This window comes from Merops nubicus, unplaced genomic scaffold (assembly GCF_000691845.1).
Source record: "Merops nubicus isolate BGI_N331 unplaced genomic scaffold, ASM69184v1 scaffold8484, whole genome shotgun sequence".
Taxonomy (NCBI): domain Eukaryota; kingdom Metazoa; phylum Chordata; class Aves; order Coraciiformes; family Meropidae; genus Merops; species Merops nubicus.
Genome location: NW_008606276.1, coordinates 34,613 through 59,729, shown reverse-complemented (window position 1 = coordinate 59,729; position 25,117 = coordinate 34,613). Strand labels below are relative to the sequence as shown.

The following is a 25,117-nucleotide window of genomic DNA, read 5'->3' as shown; positions in this document are numbered from 1 at the left end:
GTTAAGGATGTTCAGCAGGGAGCTGTAAGGACAAGGCTGTTCTCTTTTTGATGCCTCAGCCCCATCACATCTCCAGGGCTTAGACCAGGACTCATCCCAGTGTTGTTCCTGCTCTGTGACCTGGCAGCACTGGGTTAATGGTTGGACCCGATGATCTTAAAGCTCTTTTCCAACCCAAAGGATCCTGTGATTCTATTCTGTGATGTTGCTGAGGGGTTTCTTCTTCACGTGCTGTGGGAGGTTGCTGGCAGTCACGATTTTATTATGGATCTTGTTGTGATTTCCCCTTAAAGGTTCAGTTTCCACAGTGATGGAACACTCCAGCTTCCCTTTTAAAAATAGTTGCGATCCTCGGCTCTTCAGCACAGCAAATGTCAATCTTAAAGGCTAGAATATTGAAGGAATAAATAAAAATGCACGAGTTTGTCCTATTTCTGTACTAATTATGCAAGGGAAGAGCTGATAACCTGGTGCCACCCCCTGCCCGTGCCGTGTTGGTGGCAGGGGACACCCACGCCCCAGAGCGGGGGACACGCTCCCGTGGGGGGTCTGTGTCTCATCCCTTGCACAACAATCCAGGCTGGGATGTGTTCTTCTTGCAAAGCATGACACGGCTGTGATGACCTCACCCAAAAAGTGGGCAAGTATTACAATAGGATGTGTCAGTGGGGTTTTCATTTGCATAGGAATTAGCAGATACAAACCACACGGGGATGAAAATTCTCCCAGGGAGAAACTTTTCTGAGCTATTAGGACTAGATTACAAAGTGTAGTCATTACTCTGTCGTTGTGATGCTATTAACAGAACAATGTTTTTCTTAAAAAAACAACCAATTTTAAATAACACTGAAGATGGTGGCTGAGGGAGAACTGGGTTCATGCCACTTAGAGCTGGGAATCAGAGCCAGCAAGGAGAGGAGGCTGTAGTGAGGGAATGAGGAGCCTTGAGAAGTCTGATTTTTTCTCTTTTATTTCCCTCGTGGCTGCTGTGGAGATTTGTCAGCAGTTTATACATGAAAACCAGGTTTTAATCTGTCTAATCACTTTAGCTACCATCCAGCAACGGGCTGTCTGAGCGCCTGCAAGGGTTAACATCTTAAGTTGTTCCTTCACCAGCAGAGGAGAGAAAATATTAAAGGAGACAGTGTGGAAAACGCTGTCTGTGAATTCAAACAAAACCTACAAAGTGGGGAATGAGTCTCGGGGAGGGCTGGTAGAGCAAGGCTGATTTTGCAGCTAGATTTTTGGGCCGAAGCTGTTATCTGAGACGACGTTGCTGTTTGGCTCCGAACGTGCATCGCCTCGCAGGAGCTCCAGCAGGGAGGTCTGGATGTTGCTATTGGAAACTTCATCCTTTAGCATTCCCTACCCTCGGTTGTTTTAGCCAGCTGTCTGTGGCAGAACTCGCCCAGCATCTCAGAGCCTTAATCCCACCCCAGCTCCTTGCTGTGCCTATCCTCGCAGGACCCCAGTGCCAGAGAGACTTCAGCCTGCCTGGGATGGAGAGAGCAGTAGCTTCCCGAGCCTCTTCCTTCCTTGCTGTGCCTCACACCCCCTCCTTCGCTGACACCAGCACTTGAGAGATCTCCTGTTATTCTCCTGCAGGCTGCTCGGGGGAGCTGCGTTGGCTGCGCCCTCCCCCCGGCAGCATCCTCCCGGCCCCCTGCTTCCCAAGAGTTTGCTCCCGAGGCTGGGAGGGGTGGGATTGCTGTCCCCCCCCCCGCTGCCTTCCATCTGACAGCCTTACAGTCTGGCACTTCTTCACCAGACGTGTGTTCTGGGTCGTTAAAACCTCAGTGCAAAGCAGGGAATAGACTTTAGGGGCGTTTATCCCGAGAGGAGTATTGAAACAATCGGGACTAGAGCACAGTAACTACTCCAGGTAAATCTGCTTATATTGCTTTATTTCTTACCATTTGTCATGCTGATCCCCATACCTTTGTCGTGCATGGTGCTACAGTGAGATGACTTCATTCCCTGTGCTGTCCTTGCAATGCAGCTCTCTCAGCTCCTGCCACCAGCGTGTGCTTTACGGAGGATTCGGGAGGAACTCTCAGTCTGAGATGCAGCAAACGTGACAAAAAATGTCAGGTTTCAGTTTTGTTGAACTTGTGACAAAGGTAGCTCTGCACAGCAGTTGTCTGGATGAGCTAAGGGGGGAGCTTTGCTTTCCCTAAAGGTGTTTTGATTTCTCTTTACATTTCTAATGACTTTAGAAGACGTTTTGAAATAGCTTCACCCCCAAATGCAGACTTAAAAAACAACATAAATTGGCTTATGTGAATAAAATAGTGCTACTACCTAAATTTGTGAGTCAAAACAAATGTTTCCTGAGTGTTTACAGGCACTGCTGAAACGCCAGGCAATGCAGTGCTGGGGAAGTGGACGTGCCAGAGCAGTGGCTTCCCTGGGCAGATGGATGTGCCAGGAGCCCAGCGACGCAGAGGGAACCACTGCCTGATGTCATGGGCTGCTTTGATGAGCCCTGGTGCTCTCTGTAACCCAGCCAGGACACGTTTCCTTCAGCGCTGCAGATGATGTTTTGTCTTGACAGTGTTTTGACAAAGCTGCTGTAGTGCTTTTTCTGTCTTAATGCCTCTTAGCTGTGTTCCAGGAAAGCAGCATTGCCATCAGACACTGTTTGCTGCTGCTGCAGTCATAACACGGGGCTTACAAGCCTCAGCGTGAGGTCTTGCCAGATGCATCCCAGCATCTGTGGAGCTCTGATACCTTACCCTGCTGCTGGAGGGGGAATCTCCACCTCTGAAGTGAGCAGAAGCTGAAATATTATTACCCTGTATATACTTCAGGGAGGAGAATTCTCCCTTCTGTCTTGTCAGCCGCAGCAGCTTCAACATCTTGGATATTTATTAGTGTAGGATGGACAGAAAAAAAACAGAGTTATTCAGTGTATTGAAAGAACTGACTGGTTTAGGTTGCTGAAACCTAGTCCTGCTCTTCTCTAAACACAGCTTTAAAGGATGTGATGGCTCTGAAGTATAATCAATTAGAACTAGTGCAGAGCATGCCAGGAGAGACTGTTCCTTGAGCTCGTCGTTGCTGCTGAGCTGTTCCCATCTCTGCTCCCTGTGCTGTGGGGATGAGCTGCTGTCTGTGCCCTGCAGTCTCTGTGCTCTTCGTAGGAAAACAGGGCTGTGTGAGTAACTAACTGTGATAATTTGTGATATTGAAGCCAACAGACAGTGCAGCTAAGAAAAGCAGCTGCAGACATCTCTTGGTATTAGAGATCCTCCCCTTGGGATCCCAGTTTTTATAATGAAATCTCCTGTAGAATTTCCTCCCTTGATAGTCAGGTTGGGAAAATAATTCTGTCTTGACTATCTCATTAGCCAAGAGGCTGAGGGGGAGTCCAAGACACACCAGCCATAGCTTTGTGTGTGCGCCCAGGTTAGCAGCAGAGCATCTTCTCAAGGGGGCCTGAGGTCCCCTTGTCTGTCTGTGGGAGTTTTTGGGGAGCCACAAGCAAGGTATGGGAGTTTGGAACAACCTGCCAGCCAGGGACTCCTGCCTCACCTTCCTCCCCAAGCTTTTAGTAAAGTTACACTTAGTACACCCAGCAGAACATTGCTCTGACTTCCAACCACACAATACATGGTTGGGTGTTTGATCTCCCTCTCAAACAGGAGGCTAAATACAAGGATGTAGCAGCAGGTACCACTGAAAATGTTGCCTTGGTGGCATTTTTACAAGCAGCTCTGTGGGCACAGGGCACCACGTGCAGCAGATTTCAGCTGGTTTAGTTGCACCCATTGACATACTCTCTGAAGGTTGGAGTTGTCAGGAGAAGGTTAGAAGCAGTACAGGGCAAAAAGGGTTGCACGGTGCTGTGGGGAGGAGGAAGAGAGAAAGCTGCATAATATGTTAAACAAAGAGGCCAGGTTGAACTGCTGGTAGGTTGTGAGTGTGGATTTATCCTGGAAATGCCTTGGAAGCTCCTGGTGGGGGAGATGTCTTTGTATTTGGTTGTGTGGAAAGCAGAAAAGCCCAGTGGTCCATAGCCAGGTGGGTCAGGTCTCTGCTGCTTTGCCATTCCCCACCATGTCCTGAGAGGTGGTTGGACCTGGCCTCTGTTTCCCATATACAGCTTTCCTTGCTGAGCTTTCACCCTTGGAAAGCCTTAAAGACCTTGGCAGAAGAAGGCCAGTGAGGAGAGGGAAGGACTTCCAGCATCTTCAGGTCCAGGTGCTGAGGTTTCCCCATGGAAGGGGACTGGACTTATGGCCCTGCTTCTGTCCTGGCTTCAACAGGAGGAAAGTGAAGTCCCTACTCCTGTAACCTGTTGCTATCAGAAGTTACATTTTCTTTACTTAGAGTGGAGCTCTCCAGCATGTCACCAACTGAGAAAAGTCTTTTCAAATGAAAAAAACACAGAATAATTTTTGATATCTATTGAAAGATGCTCATTGTCCATTCATACACACAGCAGACTAGTTTGTGTGTGTGCTCCTAGAGCAAAACACCATTCCTGCCTAATTTTACCTCTTTAAACATACATATATAAAATATGCATGATGAAAGGACACAGAAGATCAGTCAATGTGCTGCTGTAAGGTGCAGAAGAACTCCCCATCTAGCTGATAAGCTATGAAACCTTATTTTCCTTTGGACACTGGAAAACTGAATTGTGTAAGAATGAATGATTTTTATCACAAGCAGAGCTCAGAAGTCTTTGTTGCTATCCAAGCCACCTGAGCAGGAAACAAGCCCCATAAAATTGCATGTCCTCAGTGTCCAAGTATTAAGAAAAATACAAATCCCTTACAACAAAAACATTCATTCAGTCACCAAGGCAGAGTAAAAAAATCTGGGTGAAATCTGGTACTCATTACCATCAACCTTGAATTTTTCCAGTATCCTCTGACAATAAAATGTGTGTGCACAGCACTAGCAGTTCTGTTCCAGGAAACATCCTTTCCAATTATAAAGGTTTGTGGCTATTCAAGTTTAGTTTTTTAATTAAAGAACCCAACTAGATTAAAAACATCATTACAATAAATAAATAGTAGAATTTGCCTGAAGGGAAGCTTATTTAAAGGTTGTTTCTACATTTCCTGGGTCAGTATATGCTCTTCTATAGATTTTCTCATTATTAATGGCTATAGGCATTTCAACTTGGAATAATGAGCTCATAGTCCTGATGAAGAGGAGTGAGTGTGATCTGAGACATTACTGGGACAGTCTCTGGGATGTGAGTTGTGGATTCACAACCTTTGTCTCTGGACTTTGAGAAGAACCAATACCCCAGTGTTGAGAAGGGAAATACTCTATTTACATGGTTTGGGTCATTCTGTGCTTTTCTGTGATGTTGGGTCACTGTGGTGTGATTTCAGAGTTTTTCCTTGGAGATAGCTCAGGAGAAAGTTGGGGCTTTGGTGGGTTTTTTGATAACACTTTGCTAGAGGAAGCAATTCCAAATATCACTTTAATGACAGCTTCTAATTTTGCTGGATGGTTGCAGAGGCTGGTGAACTGCAGCCTAAGTCAGAGAAGGAACTGACACAAGTGGGTTTTGTCCATGAACCAATTTACAAGCACTTTTGCTTTTTGGAAGTGTAGGTTAATACCTTTTAAAGACAACTGGGAGTAATCTTTAGAAAGAAAAGTGAAGGAAGGAAATGGGGAGGGAAGCAACCAGAGCTTAGAGCTCGTCCTGTGCTTTTGTGTCAGCAACCTTGCTTCACATGCACTGGAGCTGTGTGAAGTTTTGAAATGCTCTCGAGCAGATCCTTGTGTTGTTAGAAGGTAATTCAGAAGAAATCCTGACCTTGTGGGTTCAAGAGACCTGTTTGTAACACCTCAACACCTGGACTGACTGCAAAACATGCCTGCAGGCTGGTGAGGTGGTTCTGCTGTTTGCCTCCCCAGTTTCCAAGATTTAGCATTCTTCAGAAATCACAGAGCCAATGCTCCTGCTTAATCCAGAGAGTTACAGTAGCTTAGTAACTCCACCAGACAGAGCTCAGGCAAATTCTGTAGCAAACAAGTGGTTTGAGGGAGCAAGCTGAGGTCGAGGGTTTTGTGCTGCTAATCATATTAGCTACAAAAGCAAATCACAGTAAGAAGATTTAAAGAGGAGTGGGAATGAACACAGATTCCATTTCAGATATTGGCATGGCCTCTGTCATAGTATTTCCTAACCCTTCATCTGGTTAATATAAGAAGAAAGAAGTGGTGGTGTTTTAATTAGGAGAGGGCAGGGTGTAGACACTCCATCAGCTGAGTCATCTGTAAGCCAGTGGGTGGGTTTGGGGCAGGAGGAGTGTTGCTGGGTTTAGTATCACTTCAGGGGTGGGCGTGAAGCTTTGCAGGTTGTAAGCAAATGTGAATCTGTCCTTAGGCCAGAGAAAGAGTTAGAAATTCTAACTGGCTTATGAGAATGCTTCTGAAGAGCTTGGGGTACTTGTTGCCTTTTCAGTAGCGTTCAAGCTGCTGCTGTATTTTTTGCCCTGCTTGGGCTGTCATCATTTCTTAATGAAAAATTAGCATCTCTTTTTGGGGAAAGTGGCTTAGAGAAACTGATACATCCTCTGGTTAGACTCGTGAAATAACAGATTCATCACAAACATTTTTTTATGAAAAAGACTCTTTATCAGAATATCAGATGAGAGGAATATTTGGGTAAATCATCTGTCAGATTTTAGGTTTCCTTCCTGTTATCTGGATTAAAACGAAGAGATTTTGAATGCCTGAGTTAGAGATGTTTATCTAGACAAAACAGAGTTAATTAATGGCTTTGAGTAACGATGGAGAGATCACTAATGGCTGTAAGTGCTCACAAACTTTATTTAAAAAGGTAGCTTTTGGGGAAAGGTTAAGGCATTCATGTAGTATTGCCTTATGCTAGAAAATACTAAATCTACCAGTATTTGACCAGTGTAACACGTGTCACTGCATCCAAAGCATAGTTTTTCTGGGGTTCTCCCATGGAGGATTTCATGCAAAGGAAGCTGGGAGGATGTGAGCACTTCAAACCTTCCCTTCCTTCCTGCCTTCTGAGGGAGAATGGAGGCTGGTGAAAGGAGCACCACCCATTCCTGAAGAGGTTTCCATCCAGAGACAAAAGAGGTGCCAGAGGTTTGATGTGTTTATCACTCGACTCTAAATGATTCTGAATTTGAAGGAACTTGGTCTCATCAGGCATGAGAAGTGCAAGGCAAGTGGACCAACAGCTGCCATGTGTTGAAATCCTGAGGGTTTGTGGCTTTACTCCTTTGACATGACCAATGAGTGGCCATTTCACTTGTGTGCCCCCCAGGAAGAGATTTTAACCACCACTGAAACACTCCTTTCTTGCTTAACACTCATTTATCCCATCTGTAAAATGGAGACAAGATTTGGACACTTGCACAACGAGCCTCCAGATCTGCAGATGAAACAGTGCAAAAGCCTTAGCATTGGTGTTCTCCTGGCAGAGTCTGGGTGATGATGTTCTGGGGTGTCAAACAGCACCTAAATCCTGATGATGGAGCCTAGGACTTCATCCCATTTAGCTGCTGGACTATTAGGAGGAGTAGGAGCAATTCAGGCTCATGTAGTTACTCTGGGGTCTGTGCAGAGCACTGGCCTGGCTTCCAGTTGCTGTTCCTGGCAGCCCATGGGGGAGAAGGATGCTCCATGGTGTCAAGGGATGCCTGTGTGGCTTTGAGGAGCTGTGCTTCCAGGCAGGCTTAGTCCTGCAGAAAACCCCTCTGCTTCTCCAGGGGAATAAGCAGCACCACTAGAAGGATGAGCCCCATTCCATCAGCCTTCAGCAATCAGTTTGTTTCCATTTCTCTAGGGGGGAAAAAGGGCAAGAAAATAAATCAGCTTGGGCTGTTTCTCTTTCTTTCCCAGCTGTCTCATGTCAGTTTTTATCTCTGGCTCAGTCGACCTGTGGAAGCACCCTCAGAGTGGTGCTGCAGGCAGTGAGACAGGACTTGTACCTTGTGCCCAGTCCTCAGCTCGTGGCTCCTTGCACCACTGGGGCACAGGGCGTGTGAATGGGCAGAGCCTGCACTCCCCTCATCCTCCTACTTACAGCAGTGCTAGAACCAGTCTGCTTGGGTTTAAAGCAGGACCATTTAGGCTGGAAAAGACCTTTAAGATCAGCACATTCAGCCATAAACCTCACGCTGCCAAGCCCACCACTAACTCCCATCCCAAAGGGCAGGGCAGTGCCCAAGCCTAGAGCCCACGATAAGCTCTGCTGGGGTGGGTTGCCCACCTATGCTGATGGTGCTAATCTCAGAGAAAACCCTTTTCCACTGGGTTTCAGTCAGTTTTGGTACAGAAGAGTTGGGGTCCAGTCCCCCCACCTTTGGCCCTTTTTGTGCATCGTTGTTTGAGGACACTGATTAATGTAAACTCAAATAATTTTTGCCTTTTAACATCTCTGTCCTTTCTGCAAGGTTTGTGTGGGTCCCAAAGGACACTGGTGAGGGACTGATGGTGTTGGTGCTGCTGAAGGACTCTGTATGTATGTCTTGGGGCTGAAAACCAGGATAGTTTAGTGGTGGACTTGGCAGAGCTGGGTTAACAGTTGGATTTGATGATCTTGTTTCTTCCAAATAAATGATTCCATGATTCTACTCAGTCACTTTCTGCTCTTTCTGTGTTGGGCTGGGCAGTAGCTGCAGTCCTCGGGGGAACTTGGGTCTAGTGTTGTAAAAAGAAAGGGAGCAAAAGAGAAGACTATGAAGCCTGAGGCTAAAAGGGAGGAGAAGTGGTGCACCTGAGACCAAGGGAGAACAAGCACCATCACTCCAGTACAAAGGCAGCTTCAGTTTGAAACAGGAAAGTCATTGTCAGACACCAATGTTCATATCACCCCTCTTGTTCCTAAGTTGCTAAAACCTTCTGTTCCTGAGTTGATAAATGGTGAAGACTTTGTAAGTGGATGTTTCTGACAGTAAGAAGAAGGTGCTGTGCTAAATGGTGAAGATTTCATTAGATCATGTTGTACCAAAAGCCAAGGATGACCATCCCACTTACCTCTGAGTGACTGCTCTTGCTCTCAGGAGCCTGTACCTCCATGGCCTAAGTGCCTTTCTGAGTAGCTGCTGCCACCCAACAGAGGTTTCAACACATTTGCTAGAAAAAATCCCCCTCTGGGGCTCACATTCCTGGCAGCCTTTGGAGTCTGAGATTTGAAATAGGGTCAGTGCTGACAAAGATGTTAATGTACAATGAAGAACATAAACCTAGATGTAATTTTTTTGGTTGGTTTTGCAGCCTGTCTTCATTCTGACATGCTGTGGTGCTTTCTAATGAAGAAAATTACCTGCTCATTTTGGACATAAATTGTCAAGCTTCTAGAAACCAGCTATATCCAAAAATAGAACTGACCCATCTACTTCAATGGGCCAATCTTTGTGAATAGCAAGACGTGAATAAATTGCATATTAGAAATACCCTTTAATCAGAAATCTTTGAAGAGAGGATTTTTCTTGTGCAGGACTCCTGTAGATGGATTTCTGAACACCTCTCATCTCTTGCACAGCAGAGACTGGTACCTGTGGTAAGAAGCATCTTCAGAACAAATGCTTCATGCTGCTTCAACTCCAGGATTTCATGTTTGCCTAGATGCAACTTCTGTAAACTGGCAAATTCTTATGTTCTGATTGCAGTGAAAATAGAAGAAGTGGAGTAGAGAAAGATGATTTAATCTTGAGTGTTATACTTCTCTCAGAAAATTTTGGTTATTCCTTCATTTTTCCCTATGCCTGCTATTGAGTTAGTCTGAAAAAGCATTGTAGGGCTAACTCAGGTGAGGTGTAGCTGCATGGCATGTGGTCATGTTTCTTAATCCTAATATTAAGGATAAACCCCTTAATATTATCTGTAACATGTATTTGCTGTCTTTTGGGCTCTGGGGCTGAGGGCTCTCAGTACCACAAACATTTCTGGCTTTATGTTCTGTGTGTTTATGATGCATTAACCTTCCTTAGCCCTGCATATGAACAAGAGTCCTGGTTTGTGTCTTAGAGGTCCAGCCACTGCACCCTTGGGTGATCTGTTTGTGATTAGTGAAACCACAAGTGCCTGACAAGTTCCACAAGTGAGTCAGCTGAGGACTCAGGAGTTCATTCCAGAAGCTGCTGCTACAAACCACTTCCTATCAAGTATCACGAAACACTCAAGGCCCTGATGCTGTGCTGAACTCTCTGGCTGAACTTTGGCTTATGCATGGGAAGAACTTGTGGTGTTCAGTGGTGGGAAGGACATTTAATGAGCTGAGGCAATCATGAACCCCTCTGTCTCTGGGATGCTCCTCTCTGAACTCTCCTTTAACTACAGATACATTTTTTTATCCCCGTGATAGTTCTTTTAGCAAGGGCTGTTGTGGCGAAACACTCAAGGCCCTGATGCTGTGCTGAACTCTCTGGCTGAACTTTGGCTTATGCATGGGAAGAACTTGTGGTGTTCAGTGGTGGGAAGGACATTTAATGAGCTGAGGCAATCATGAACCCCTCTGTCTCTGGGATGCTCCTCTCTGAACTCCCCTTTAACTACAGATACATTTTTTTTCCCCGTGATAGTTCTTTTAGCAAGGACTGTTGTGGCAGGACAGGGGGTGATGGGTTTAAACTTAAAGTGGGAGGTTCACACTAGATAGAATATTTTTATAGTGAGTTTGGTGAGCCCCTGGCCCAGGCTGCCCAGAGAGGTGGTCGCTGCCCCATCCCTGGAACCATCCCAGGTGAGGTTGGATGGGGCTCTGAGCACCCTGCTCTAGCTGCAGATGTCCCTGCTCCCTGCAGGGGGTTGGACTGGGTGGCCTTGAAAGGTCCCTTCCCACCCAAACCAGTCTGTGGTTCTGGGATTCCCTTCCTGCAAGTGTTCACAGAGTATGCACATATAAAGAGCTTCCCAAAAACACTAAATCTATGTAACCTTCAGAAATATCTTAATCCACCTTAATCTGCAGGATGGGTAATGTTTTGAGCACCTTAAAGGTGGCAGATTCAGTGCTATCCCAAGTGCCCTCAATCCACCTTTCTCTCAAAAGAACAAGGAAGATGTTTTTTGGTGGATTTTTACCCTCTCAGCTTTCCTGACTGTTTGAACTTGGAGCACTGTTGACCACCACTCCCAGATGGAAAAACTGAGGTGGGTCCTTAAGAGGAGAAAATTTTTTTGTGATCAGGTCATCTTTACAGTTTTTAGTTTGCTTTGAAATTTGGGCATGCAAGGAGAGGCTCAGGAAATGGCAAGTGAGAGCCAGGCAGCCCCAGAAGCAGCAGCTCTTGGAGCCAAGGGTGGGAGGAGGCGTTTAATTATACTGGGGCTTGCTGGGCTCGAGGTGCTGGTGGGCTGAGGTGTTGATGGCAACGTGGCCCAGTGGGTGTGATGCACAGGAAGAAGACTTCAAACAGGCATTTTGGTTTGAGATCTGGGATTTTTGGACACCCCTTTCTGAGCTGGACGGCAAAAGAATTAGAACGAGGGTGGTGAGGGGATGGAGGAAGAAGTGGAGCACGGGTGGGCACAAACCACTTGTCTCACCCTTTTCTTCTACCACTTTGTCTCCAAAAGCTGTGTTAGGCTTCTGCCACAACACCTACCCATCAGTGTTAGTTAGTCTCACTGTCAGGGCTGGAACCAGGTCCAGATGGAAGCATCAACACAAAAGGATAGACTGGTTTGAGTGGGATGGGACCTTCAGAGAGCATCTACTCCAACCCCCTGCAGTAAGTGGGGATATCTGCAGCTAGGGCAGGTTGCTCATGAGACAGGCCTTTAAAGAAATCCCAAGAGATGCTGAAAATAATGCAGCTCTCTCAAAGTGGGTTTCTTCAGCCCTTGAGTCAAAGCTTTAGATCTTGGTTGTACAGTGAACCCATTTTCTTTATCTCCTAAACAAAGCCAAGGTTCTTACACAGCACCAGACCCAGGTAGAGACATGCAGTTTCTCAAGATTTAGGTGGTTGTTAGTGACATTTTTTGTGCTCTCTTCCTCAAGAGGGGAAGGTGAAGGGAAAATTTAGGAGAAAAGAGAGAAGCTCTGCACAGTGATTTGATAGCCTTTTTTAATTGCTCAAGATTTGTCAGTGTTCCGTGTCTAATCCTCCTGTGATATGATCAGGGAAATCTGAATGTTTTGATATAAATATCATGCCCCTTGGGAACTCTCTTCCTGAAAGAGAGATAAATGACTTAACAGCCAAATATTTGTGAGTTTGTGTTTCAGAATCAAATGTCATCTCTCCCTAAGAAGGTTCAGTGTTTTCAAAATGTAAATTTGAACTGTAGGGAGTATAATTCAACTTATGACTCGTGCATTCTCTGGGGTTTGTGCTTGGTGGTGTTCTCCCAGTGCTTTTGGGCACTGAATAATTTGGAGAGGCCCAGCTTGTTGCTGCCAAGTGGAAACAGAAAGTAGAAGAGAAAGGAAAATAAAAAGATCTTCTTTGACACCTGGTTCCAGCTGCCAGGCTGCACATTGGAGCCAGCCCAGGACATCACAAGTGGCATTTACACAGAGAGGAGACCAAATATTCACCCAACCTGGGTCAAATACAACATGGAGCTGCTCACCCATGGCTGGTTTGGAAGAAGCAGCTGGATGCAGCCAACATTCAGCTACATTAATAAAAAAACCACTAATGAAAGGTTGCACATCCCTCTGTAGTAACTGGCACTGTGCACTCAGTTCTTTATTTCTCTTTTCTTCTTACTTGATTCCCAAATTGCTAATTAGAGTCAACAAATTGGCTGTAGAAGGCAACAAGACATTGTGCAGCCTGCCAAAAGGAGGGGCTGGCGGCCGTGCAAATTGGGTTATGATGTGTTTGAGGACTTAGTGTTGGAAAAAAGCTTTCAATATTCTCTGCATCTTCCCTGTCCTCCCACTGAAGTGACTCAGTTCCAAAGGCAGCAGCAGAGGTTTGGGTGACAGAAGTGAGGGTCCAGGGGAGGCCACAAAAACATTATGTCACTCCCTATATATCTTATATCTAGTGTAAATCTAACTTGGTTTAGTTTAAAACCATCACCCCTTGTCCTGTCACAACCTGCCCTGTTAAAAAGTCTCTCCTCATCTTTTGATAGGTGCCTTTAAGTCCTGAGGGGCTGCAAGAAGGTCTCTGGGGAGCCTTCTCCTCTGCAGCTACCCCCGCCTGTCTGTTCTGCTGGGCTCCCAGCAGAGGGGTTCCCCCCTCGGGGCATTGCTGGGGCTCCTCTGGACTCCAGCAGGTCCATGTTTGGGGCTCGTTGGCTGTCCAATGTAGATCTCTCACTTCTCCAAGACATTTCTGAGCAGAGCAATGGCAGCAGAAGCTGAACAGGCTTCATACAGATGATCACTTCTGAAGATTTACATCTGTTGTCATGTATTCAGCCACGTCTAATTCTTGCTGTCTATCTTAACAAAACAATCTGCAAAATCCCTGGCTCCAGGCAGTCTCCAAGCTCAGCTATGCTGCTCCTCTGGTGGATTTGGAAGAGGATTGCATGTGTTGTCACACTGCCTCAGTCGACCCTTTGATCTCACTCCTGGCTCTTCGTGTGTAAAGCTTTTGAGAGTGTTGGTTTCCTTTTCTCTTTGACACGAGTATTTAATCTAAAATATGTCATTTGAACAAATTGCAGATATGAAAACAGAGCTTCCAGGCAAACATTGAATGCTTCAGAAGGGGAGAGGGGTCAACTTGAGTGGGAAACACAGGCTTTAGAGTCAAGGTGTCTGAATTCCCTTCTCAACAGGCTCAGTTTTCAAAGGAACTGGAAATAAGCCTTTTGGTGCTGCAGTTTTTTGCCTGTAAAACGGATTTAAAGGGTATTTGGTCAGTTCTGTTATTTACTTGTTGAGGTTTTAGTCAACATCCTTTCCAAGATCTTAATGGCTTTAGGATAATGGCATTACTGCCCATGAGCCACTAAGTTTTACATCACTGTGATGTGTGCTGTATGCTTACTGATTGGAGAGAGGAGGGAAAATCCATTTAAAACTGAAGCAGGAAATAGGATAGATGTAAAATATTTTTATCAGCTTCTTCACCTACCTAATTATGGCACTTTGTCCCTTAAAGAGTTAAACTGGCAAAGAAATTAGGACAAAAAACTGTCATTTAGGAGTTGGATCGTAGGTTGTCTCACAGAATTTGGTACTTGGCTCTGATCTGAAAAAGACTTCTCTTCATTATAATTAATTTCAATATAAATGAATGTTTCTAAATGCTATTTATTAAAGAACTTGTTTCTAGCTCTGTAGATGTTTTCTGGAAAAGCTCTTTTCACTGCCTGTGATTTTATACTCAGTAACTAATCCCATTGTTGCAGCTTGCAGGGAATTTAATATTATCATCTCAGGTTGTCTTATTTAACTAATATTGCAGCTGGATTAGATGTAGAAAGCCCAAATATTTTAAAGCAGCAGTGCTAACCTGTCATTATGCAGAGTATGATTCATCCTAGGAGTCAAATGGTCATGAATGTGGATCCTTTTATTATCTTCCTTAATGTGCTGAAAGTAAGTGGATACTCTTAATGCTTTGTGTTGGTACAACCACTTATTTTTGGGGATTGGAAGAGAAAAACTAATTATTTTTTTCCCCTGTCACTCAAGTCATGGTGTGGGGGTGTTTTTTCTGATTTTTGCTTGGTTTCCCTCTTTACCTGGTGTTTCTACCCCTGGGATCTCTGCTCCTTTTAAATAAATGAACTTCTGAAGAATATTAGGAGGATTTTTTTAAAATGAAAGTTCATTATAATTAAAAGAAAGGATGAGGATGAACATGCTTGAGTAGTCTACATCCCTATTTTAATTTCATACCTAGAAGAGGTAATTGTTTTTATCATACCCCTTTCCATTACACAATGACAATACTTAATATATCTGATTCCATATGGGCTACTCTGTCTTCTTGGAGACTCATCTGTATCTCAGTTTTATCCTTCTTTTTGTGTTTTTTTCTGGGTCACAAATAATTTGAGACTTATTTTGGTTGAAGACAGGTTTGCACTATCCATATCTCCATCCTTCCCACATGGCCATTTTATTTTCCCATGCATATGCATATATGGAAATGACCTTAGCACTCCCATTCTCTTTGTAACAGGGCAAATACAGAATTGTCCAGGCTATGTGAGAATATTTTAGCAAGTTTAATTATGGCCTTTATCCCATTTTCATATTTTCCTGAAGAAAATGAGGAATGGAGAAAGAAAGTACCACAAGAAAAAGGGGCAGGAGCATGTGTAGGATCTGCATTAAATCCATTTATTCTCTTAAAGCCTAAGCAGTGTGGTTGGAAAAATGTTGGCTAGAACCTGATTTCCTTAGTTTTAGGGGAATAAGTAGTCTCAGGGGTGAAGATACCCCCTGCCTTGTGCAGAGGAGAATAAGCTTGTCCTGGAGAAGACAGAATGATGTGGTTTTGGAGCTTTCTGTTTGCCAGAGGAGTGAATGTTCCCCTGGACAGCAGATCAGTTTTGCCCAGGAGTGCTGAGAACTTGGAGAGGCAGCTGTATTTCTCTGACAGCCTGGCTAATCTGAGCTCCCAGGCCCGTTTGGGCTTTAGTATTGGGATACATTTACAAAAATAGAGGTGGGTTGGGTTTGTTTTTCCTAGTTTTCATTCCTCAAATAGCTGAAAATCCATATGAAAAGGGCATTTGTGTGTGTGCCCAGATGCAGAGCCCCTCCTAGCCAGGCCAGCTGGGATTAAAGTCTCATTTGTATAATTTGTAAAGGCTTTGGAATTTTTTTTTTTTCTATGGTTTTCAGCCATAATCTGGAATTTAGCTTTTGTCAGACTGCTGGACAGCTTGCACATAAAAGCTTCCAACTAAAAATATTTCCTGTGCAGCAGGGAGAACCTCACCATTTAAAAGGCAGGGGCTATGAAGTTGGGTTGAAAAATATTACTTAATAAAAAAATAGACAAGCAAAAAGAAACCCAAAACGTTCCTTGGGTGTTTTAAAGGCTGAATCAGAGAAATCTCCACTCATGAGGAGCACAACGTACAGAAGGGTTGGACTAGATGACCTTTAAAGGCCCCTTCCAACCCATTCTCTGATTCTAAGGCTCATTTTCCTCAGAAGCAGCAATAAAAGGGTGAGGAACTCGAGGTCCACGTGGCATTCACAGGATGCTCCTGGTGAGGAACTTGAGGCACACGTGGGGTGCTCAGGATGCTCCCTGGCCCACAGCAGCAGCAGGGCACAGCATCACATACCCTCACTTGGTCCTCACTTGTCCTTGGTCCATGCTGAGAAGAGCTGCTGGGCTGGAGTGGTTGATGAGGTGAACTTCTGGAGCTGGCCAGCTCTTCCCCATCTACCCCATTTTCTGTTGGAATTTAAGGAGATCTTGCTTGAAGTGCTGGATAAACATCTGAACAGCATCCAGGTGGTTAGTGGAGCATCACTCCTCCTCCTCCTCCTTCTCCTCCCACGGCGGGTGGGTGTGTGGCAAGGAGATGAAGGAACGTGGGTCCCAACTAGGAGCCTACATGGGCCTTGGAATTTGGAGGCATCACGCTCCCACCAGGTGTGCCAGGGCTTGTCTGCAAAGCAGCAGAGCCACAAAGAGGTCTCATCTTGGTGGTGGGATCTCTGTGTGCACACCTCCCAGGAGAACACAGCAGAAGGGAGAACCAGGAGGACAGACAGGGACTGAAATCACATCTCCTCCCTCCCCAGCAAAGGTGGATGGGGTTTTGTTTTTGCTTTTTTTGATGTTTCTTCCCCCCCCCATGCTTTGTTTTTTAAATAATCTTGAGATGAGCCCAGCTCTCTCTCTGCTCCTCCGTGGTGATGAATCTTCTCATCTTTGCTGGCATTTCACAGCTGTTTGTTCACAGCTTTCTCCCAGGAGAAGAACAGAAACAGACCTTGCAGCAGAGGATTGTTGTCTTTTTAGCATTCTTGAGCTCGATAGTAAAAGCCCTGCGTATTTTTCTAATCAGGATTACAGAATTAATTTGCATGGTTTATCCTCTGGCATTTTTTTCTGATGGAGCAGATTTTGGAGCTCTTTGGTGAAAATTTTTATGCTTCCCCGGCCGTCCTTTTTTTCCTCCTTCAGCTGTTTTTTCAAGAATCTGTGGATTAAAAATGAAGTTTGCAGGAAGAAAAGCCTTCATTTAGGTAATGTGAAGCACTAATTAAAGTGGCTTTATGTTCTGTTGTTCCATTTGGTGTCTGCTGTGCTCAGAGGAGACGTTTCTCCTGGGGGTGAATGTTGCATTTCCTCGTCCCGTTGCATTCCGACTGGAAATACTTTTGTGTCATTGATGTGAACACAAAATTCCACGACCAAATCTTCCTGAGAGCATTTGGAGGTTGCTCTCTGCATCCTGAAGTTTATTTAGGTGAGGTTTGAGTGTGGATTTTCCTTCCCTTCAGTGGGTTAGGTGCACAGGCTGAGTCGGTGGCGGTAGCACAGCAGGGGATGAATTTATGGATCTCTGTTGCTGTCGTTGTTCCTGGGGAGCAGGAGCAGCTATGACAGAAAAAGACAACACATCCTTGTGCAGTGTAGCTCTCATCACTTGCTTGGATTCATGTTTTTCTTCTGCTTCAGCATGAGGGGTACATCTGAGTGTCAGAAATGTGCTAAGGATGCAGGGTGGTTTAATTCTCTCAATTTGCCTGGAAAACTCTCTAGTATCAGATGACCTGGGTACAGGATTTCTTTCCTTGGAGGAATATGGAGATACTGAATATATCTTAATGGAAATTAAAGCCAAAATTTGACAGGAAATTTCTGGGGGAAAAGGGATTCAGATCAAGTGAAATAGTTCCTTCTACTTAAGTGGGAAAGATTTGTTTCAGTGGTCATGTTTTTATTTGCCTATTAATGATTTTTATGTCATAAAATAAATCCTATAGCTCATATATATATATATATGTCTTGAATATATGTGGTAATTTAAAATACCTACATAAAAAGCACTTTGAAGTAAACATGTGGAATGTTCCATTTCAGCAATATCTGAGTGTTCCACCTTTTAACCAGGTTGCTGGGGCTTGGCAGTGAGGTGGGGGAGTCATTTCCAGGCACTGAATGAAACACAGAAGGGCTCAGAGAAGGAGGGGACAAGTTCTTGGGCTCTATTTCTACCAGTGATGATGAGGGCTGCAGGCTGGGGTTGGCCACTGGCTGGTCCACAGTGGAACATCTTGGGTTGTTCCACACCCAACGACCAGCTCTGGGACCTGTATTTAAACAAAGATAGAGACCACTTGGGTCCTTTTAATCTTGTCCCTGGGGAAAAAAAAAAAACAGTGGGAATGGTCAGATGGCTAGAAGATGTGGAATCATGGAGGTTTTTTGGTTAGAAGAGACCTTTAAAGATCACTGAGTCCAACCATTCCCCCAGCACTGCCAGGTCCCCACTGCCCCGTGTCCCTCACCCCACATCTCCACGGCTTGGGAACCCCTCCAGGGGTGGGGACTCCACCACTGCCCTGGGCAGCCTGGCACAGCCCTGGGCAACCCTTTTGGGGAAGGAATTTCCCTTCACATCCAACCTAAACCTCCTGTAGTGCAACTTGAGGCCAGTTCCTCTTGTCCCATCACTTGTTCTTTGGAAGAAGAGCCTGACCCCCCACCTGGCTCCAGCCTCCTGTCAGGGAGTTGTGAAGAGCCAGATCTCCTCTGAACATTCTTTTTTTCCAGGCTAACCAACCCCAGGTCCCTCAGCTGCTCCTCAGGAGCCACAGCAAACATCTTAAACTGTCTTGTTTAGAGAGGAGCAAGAAAGATTGGACTTGAGGTGTTGTGAGAACCTTTCAGCATTAGGCTAGAAGAGTGGAGTGGATGCTGGGGGAGCTCACAGAGGGAAAAACAGAGCAGGACTATCCAGCACTGGCTGTGAGACGTGGCAAGCAGCCTTGGACACGTGTGGTTCTGGCAGAAGCTCTTGCTGGGATGCTGCCAGGAGCTGCTCTGGATGTGGCTTCTCACAGCTTTCCCTGCTGGTGGGTGCCTGAAGAGAGGTCCTGCCCCTTCTTGGGTCACTGCTTGAACTGCCATTAACTCTCCACCCTTGTGATTTCACCCCTGGTGTTTGCAGTCAGCTAAATTAGAGCAGAGCCCTGGCTTTGAAAGCTCTCTTCTTTCTGATAATTGACTTTTATAACCACTGCAATATCTGAATTTTCACCCCAGTTTACCCTAAACCACAACAACCTTCCTGGGGGCAGCAGGTCGGGTTAATGTGCCCGGGGTGCATTCACCCCTGATGAGATATGGCCTCCCAGGGACAATACAGGGCACAGATCTCAGTTAAATGCTGACATGTTCTTCTCTGAGGTGAATTTTCCTCCTGGAGGCTCAAACTGATGGCTCCAGTTATACCCAGTGTTGTCTCAGTGTTGTCTCCCTCCCCTCTTGCAGGACATTTCCCCTCCATGGGCCACACACCTGAAGGTGGTCCTCACCAAACTCACACCTATAACCTAAGCTTAGAATCATCCAATGGGTTGGTTTGGAAGGGACCTTAAAGATCTCCTTGCTCCAGCTCCAACCTTCTCTCTCTCTCTCTGTGGTTTTTAGGGGACGGAGCGTTGGCAGCCTGCTCCTGTGTGTGGTGTTTGTGTGCCCTGGTCATGATCCATCCCAGAGGGCATGGAGGTGAAATTGCATTCTTGAACCTTGGGAGCATCTTTGAGTTCTCTGAAAGGGACTGAAATGCTTTAATTCAACAATTCATAACGAGCAGGACATTACGAGCTCTAAAACATCAGCCCAAGGGGAAAAGCAAATGTTGCTGTTGGCAGGGAAAGAATATTTCAGGATGCTGAGTTTTGAAGCAATTTTACTCTTAAAACTGAGCAAATAAGAAGTGACAGGCTAAATCTTCAGTGTTTCTTTGGGCCCCAGGCTGAGGACACTGAGTGCTTGCAAAGTGGATACAGGGGCTTTGAGCTTCGTGCTCTGTGTGAGGCCAGGATGGGCAGAGAGGGCCTGAGATGGTCTAATTTGGTTTAGTTGGAGTTTCTCAACCACTTATGGGTAACATGGTGCCTGTGTGGCCAGAGAGGGATGGACAGCTCCCCAGGATGAGCATGGCTTTGAGGATGGTGGTCCTACAGCACCAGGCACTGCCTGGTTGGGGACATCATGGTCAAAGACAAGAATATTTCACTGCAATATGCCTGTGGCCAAGCAGGTCCTGGCCACCAGTGTCTCAGTTCTGGCACAGCTCAGCCAAATGGTCTTCTCCTGGCTCCCAACCCCTCCATGTTCTTCACTCAAGGCTGAGCCTCCAGTGAAAGAGCCTTGGGCATGACCTGAGAGAGTGAAAACTCAACACTGCTGTTGCTTTCCCACTTAAAATTTACACTCCTAACATTTCTTCAGTTTGATGTGGTTGTGTTATCTTTGGGAGGCTCTCACAGAGCAGCAGCTCTGAGCTGTGGACAGACCTGTATTTCAGAGGTGGGTTTGTCTTGGGGTTTTTTTAATTTTCATTGGTTAATTAAAAAAAAAAGTCACATCCACAAAAGTAAAAGGGTCCAAGACTGGTAAAGCAGCTGCTTTTTATCATCTCCTGTTTCACAAAGTAAGAACCATGGGGAGCTTCTCAGTTAGGTTATAAAACTTTGGAAAACAGAGTTTATAATGAAGTTTGCAACCAAACCCCCAAGTCAGTAGACTGGTGAATGCAATGCTTTGAGGTCATCTAATTAGGCTTTGTCTGCTCCATAGGTTTCCCCCAGTAAAAGCAGGGATTTGTTTTTATGGAAAGGTTCATTTTTGCAGTGCATTAAGCAGCTGCCCAGGGCAGTGGTGGAGTCCCCACCCCTGGAGGGGTTTCCAAGCTGTGGAGATGTGGGGTGAGGGCCACGGGGCAGTGGGGACCTGACTGTGCAGGGGAATGGTTGGACTCAGTGATCTTTAAAGGTCTCTTCCAACCCAAACAGATTCTCTGATTAATGAGCTAATGTTCTTGCAGTATCTGTAAATCTGTGTAAATAAAGGCTCTTTTAAAAACCTGTTTTAAGGCTTGTTGATATGTTTCCAAAGGTGGGAGTGTTGGCATTGTAACAGAGAAGGAGAGAGCAGCAGCAAAACCAAATAAAACCTTGAGTCAGATGTTTCCTCATGAGTTACCTTTTTTTTTCCCCTTTTGCCTCAGTATATGGGACACAAACAGTAAAGAATTACTTAGAAATGAATAAGTTTATGCTCCGAGACCTAAAAGATCCTTTTCTACCTCAAAGGCTGGCAAACCAAATCACCTTTATTTGTTGTAGGATCATTCCAAATGTTGTCTCTTTCTGTTCCAGGCTCCTGAGGACCCAGTCTCTGGATTGGTACTATAATAATGTCAAAAGTCGCTTCAAGTGTTTTGGGAGTGCCAAAGTCCTGAAGAACTTGTACAAGAAGCACAGGCTGGAGAGTGGCCTTTGTCCAGATGCCATAGGTGAGAGCAGATGTCTTGAGGTCTCATTCATTTATTTGCTTTGACAAACTGAGACAACAGAAATTCTGAGATTATTTCCAAAGAGATTTTTGTTTTAAGGCTATTCTTTGAATAAAAGAAATCCCTCAGTGGAGAGAAGAAACAGGTGAAGTGTCCAGAGAACTGTTTAAGAATTCAAAGAATGTTTAATCTTAATTACAGCACTGATACACAACTGTTATCTCCAGTCTGTCAAATAAATTGCAGTTTGCATTCTAGCCCATATTCCAAAATTTATCACAGCTCCGAGTAGCCAGGCTATTCTTTGAATAAAAGAAATCCCTCAGTGGAGAGAAGAAACAGGTGAAGTGTCCAGAGAACTGTTTAAGAATTCAAAGAATGTTTAATCTTAATTACAGCACTGATACACAACTGTTATCTCCAGTCTGTCAAATAAATTGCAGTTTTCAGCTCATATTCCAAAATTTATCACAGTTCTGAGTAGCCAATGAATGAGAAAATCATTTTGCATTCAGCATTTGGCCCCAGAGCCCATTTCTGTGGTGTCTGAAGCAAAATTTGGTTCCCGTGGGATGCATTCAGTGTCCAGGTTGGCCAAGATTAGATGGTCCTCACTGGGAGCTTTGTGTGCTTGAGGAGCTGGGACTGGCCACCTCTTTGTCCTGGTGTTTGTAAATGGTTAAAAGGTGCTGATTGGTGTCACCCTTTTAAGTGAAGAGACAGCTCTCCCCTAACTATGCTCTTACAGTGCACCAACCTGTGAGAAGAGATATAAAATGGGTGAGGAGGAGTGATTTTTAGTGCCATAACACCAACTTCAGCAAATTACTCAAAATGTTTGAATTTGCACTGGGTTTGCCAGACCAGATTCTTTCTTAGTGTAATTAATTTGTAGAGACTGCATTTTTTCTATAGTCTTTACTTTGTCTTTTCCTGAAGTGATGGTAAGTGGACTCCATAGTCCTGAGTGAAAAGTGAAGGTGTGTCTTATGAAAACTGGCATAAAAGCTTCCAGGGAGGAGTGAGCTATGCTTTACATTCTCATTCATCTGTCTTTTTGCTTTCTCTGTGCCAAATTCCCATGTCTAGAGAAGTCTCCTGAACAGCTGAGAATAGAAGGCAGGAAAATCCATGTCAGTGGGGGCAGAAGTGGGGCAGTGGAATTCCAAACTGTGGGGATGGGTCCTTCAGAACTTTAATAGGATGTGTTGCCTTTATTGAAGCTTTAGTCTTGCTGGGTCTGTCCTTGGGTGGAAGTGTGAACAGTGCAGTGATGAGCAGTGCACTCAGGGTGAGACCTTCCCAAGGAAGGGTTTTGAGTCTAAATGTCATTGCTAAGTCCCTTCTGCTCTGTGTGACTGGTGGGGAAACCTTTTGTTCCCTTTGAAGTTAAATACTAGTATATATGTCTGGGGTTTGGCTTATTTATACAGCACTGCCCTTTAAAATGTAGGATCTATTGCAACCCCAAATGTCATATTAAAGGCAAATTCCCTGTACTTAACTTCTGCTGTGTCAGTGTACACTGAGCAGCATCTCCATCTCTCTCTCTTTTACTGTATAAATAGTTTTCTCCCTCCAAAATGAATGAGGGTCATGGCATCATGGAATTGTTCAGTTGGGAAAAACCTCTGAGTCCAACCATTAACCTCACTCTAGCAATCCAGTCACTGCCCCATGTCCCTCACACCACATCTCCACAGCTTGGAAACCCCTCCAGGGGTGGGGACTCCACCACTGCCCTGGGCAGCCTGGCACAGCCCTGGACAACCCTCAAGGGCAAGAAATTGTTCCTCAGGGACAACCTCAACCTCCCCTGGGGCAACTTGAGGTTGTTTCCTCTTGTATCAATTGTTCCTTGGGAGCAGAGCCCGACCCCCCCCTGGCTCCAGGCTCCTGTCAGGAGCTGTGCAGAGCCAGAAGGTCTCCCCTGAGCCTCCTTTGCTCCAGGCTCAGCACCCCCAGCTCCCTCAGCTGCTCCTCCCCACACTTGGGCTCTAGATCCTTCCCCAGCAGCTTCATTGCCCTTCTCTGGCCACACTTCAGACCCTCAATGTCCTTCTTGGAGTAATCCAGGATTCTGGGTGTGGCTTCAGCAGTGCCAAGCACAGGTCTTTGGTCTAAAACAGTCATGGTCTATACAAAAAGTAGGAGGAGTTTTGCAGCTATCCCTCTTTGTGTGTCATATCTGGAGGGAATATTCCAACCCAGTAATGCCTCTGCTGTCCATGGCTGTTTCTTACCCTTCCACACGGTGCTGTCTCTTTTTTATTTTGAGCAGAAGGAGGTTTTTTTGAAGGAAGCTTTGAAAATGAAGGAAGCCTTTGTGGCAGTGACTCCACGTTCTACCAACAGACAGAAGGTATGCTGCAAAAAACACAGTCCTTGCACTCTCAGCTGCTGGACAGATAGCCTGCAGTGCTGGGAGCTCTTGTGCACAGATCCAGCTATCTTTTAGCTCAAACTTTGAGCAAGACACTAAAACCCCTTTATGTACCATGCCTCAGGGATCTCTTGTTTCAGTATTACAGCTAAAACATGCTTATTCTAGTGTGGTTTTCTTACTGTGTGGGTCTTGTTACTTCTCTCCCGTTTCTTTTTCTAGGCTTAGATATTTTTTTAATTCTCTTTTTTGTATTTATAAAGTTTACAAATTTTCTTCCTATGATTTCCTCCTATTTTGCTGGATTCTATAATTAAGCAACATAAAAATACTGGTTTGTTTTATTTAATGTTAACCTTTAAGAAGTAACACAGAGATTGAGGCAAATTTCTCTGTCTTAGGGTACTTTACTGTGTATAATTGTGGATCAAGAAAACGAACAACCTAAGATTAGAACCTATGTGCAGAATATGAGCCTGAATTTTGGAGCTCGTTATGTAAAATGTGGATTTATAAAGACCATGGTGGTTTTATCTTATTCTTCACCTAGGACACAGCATGATGGATACCCTTGCTGTGGCCTTACGTGTTGCAGAGGAAGCTGTGGAAGAAGCTATTTCTAAGGCAGAGACCTACAGTGACAGCCTGGTAACATTTTCCAAACAAAAATTCATTTAAATAGAATAATTCAGTTTCTTTTAATTTGGGTAATGGTCCAAAACAAGTAGATAGAAAATGTTAGAGAAGTAGTGGCTCTCTCATGCTGTTCCTAAAGAGTTGGATGTGAAGTTTATGAATTTGTTTCCCAGATGCATGTTGCATTTCAGAAGGTGACATGCAATGCAAGTACCTGTAATTCCTGTCCACAGTGCCAGCAGGGCATGCTACCCAGTCCCTCATTTACACCATTTCTGTGGAAGGGCTGGTGGTTGGTGATTTTAGCAACTCCAGTTACCTGTTTTCCTGCAGGACAAGCAGAACGAGGCTTGTTACTTGCAGGAGCACAAGGAGGACCTCATAGAAGAGCTGGCCACAACCATCGTGCAGAAGGTATGACATCCATGGGGTTTTTTCCCCTTGCTTGTTTTATAGCCAAAACAGAATCCTCTGCTCTGCTGAGCTTTAACTCTGCTAACAGCAGAAAGGGTGACACCAATGTAGAAAGTAAAAGACAAGTTGCACCATCAGCTATCCCAATAGAGGCTTAATCAGCTAGTCTGAGAGAGAAATCAGAAAATCACTCTTTCAGTGATTAAATTCTTCCTAATACCAAAACTAAACCTCCCCTGGTGCAGCTTGAGGCTGTTTCCTCTTGTCCTGTCCCTTGTCCCTTGGGAGCAGAGGCCGACCCCCACC

The 25,117-nt window shown here is 45.0% G+C and overlaps 1 protein-coding gene across 1 annotated transcript in view; it reads left to right on the top strand.

Moving 5' to 3' along the window:
• Nucleotides 1–25,117, top strand: part of MYRIP (myosin VIIA and Rab interacting protein) — a gene marked incomplete at its 5' end in the record, with an annotated part of 65,904 nt that overhangs the window by 16,116 nt on the left and 24,671 nt on the right. The window contains 4 exons of the mRNA XM_008939597.1: nt 21,242–21,378; nt 23,660–23,740; nt 24,312–24,409; nt 24,731–24,811. Coding sequence (XP_008937845.1) covers nt 21,242–21,378; nt 23,660–23,740; nt 24,312–24,409; nt 24,731–24,811 — 397 coding nt within the window. The remainder of the gene's footprint in view (nt 1–21,241; nt 21,379–23,659; nt 23,741–24,311; nt 24,410–24,730; nt 24,812–25,117) is intronic.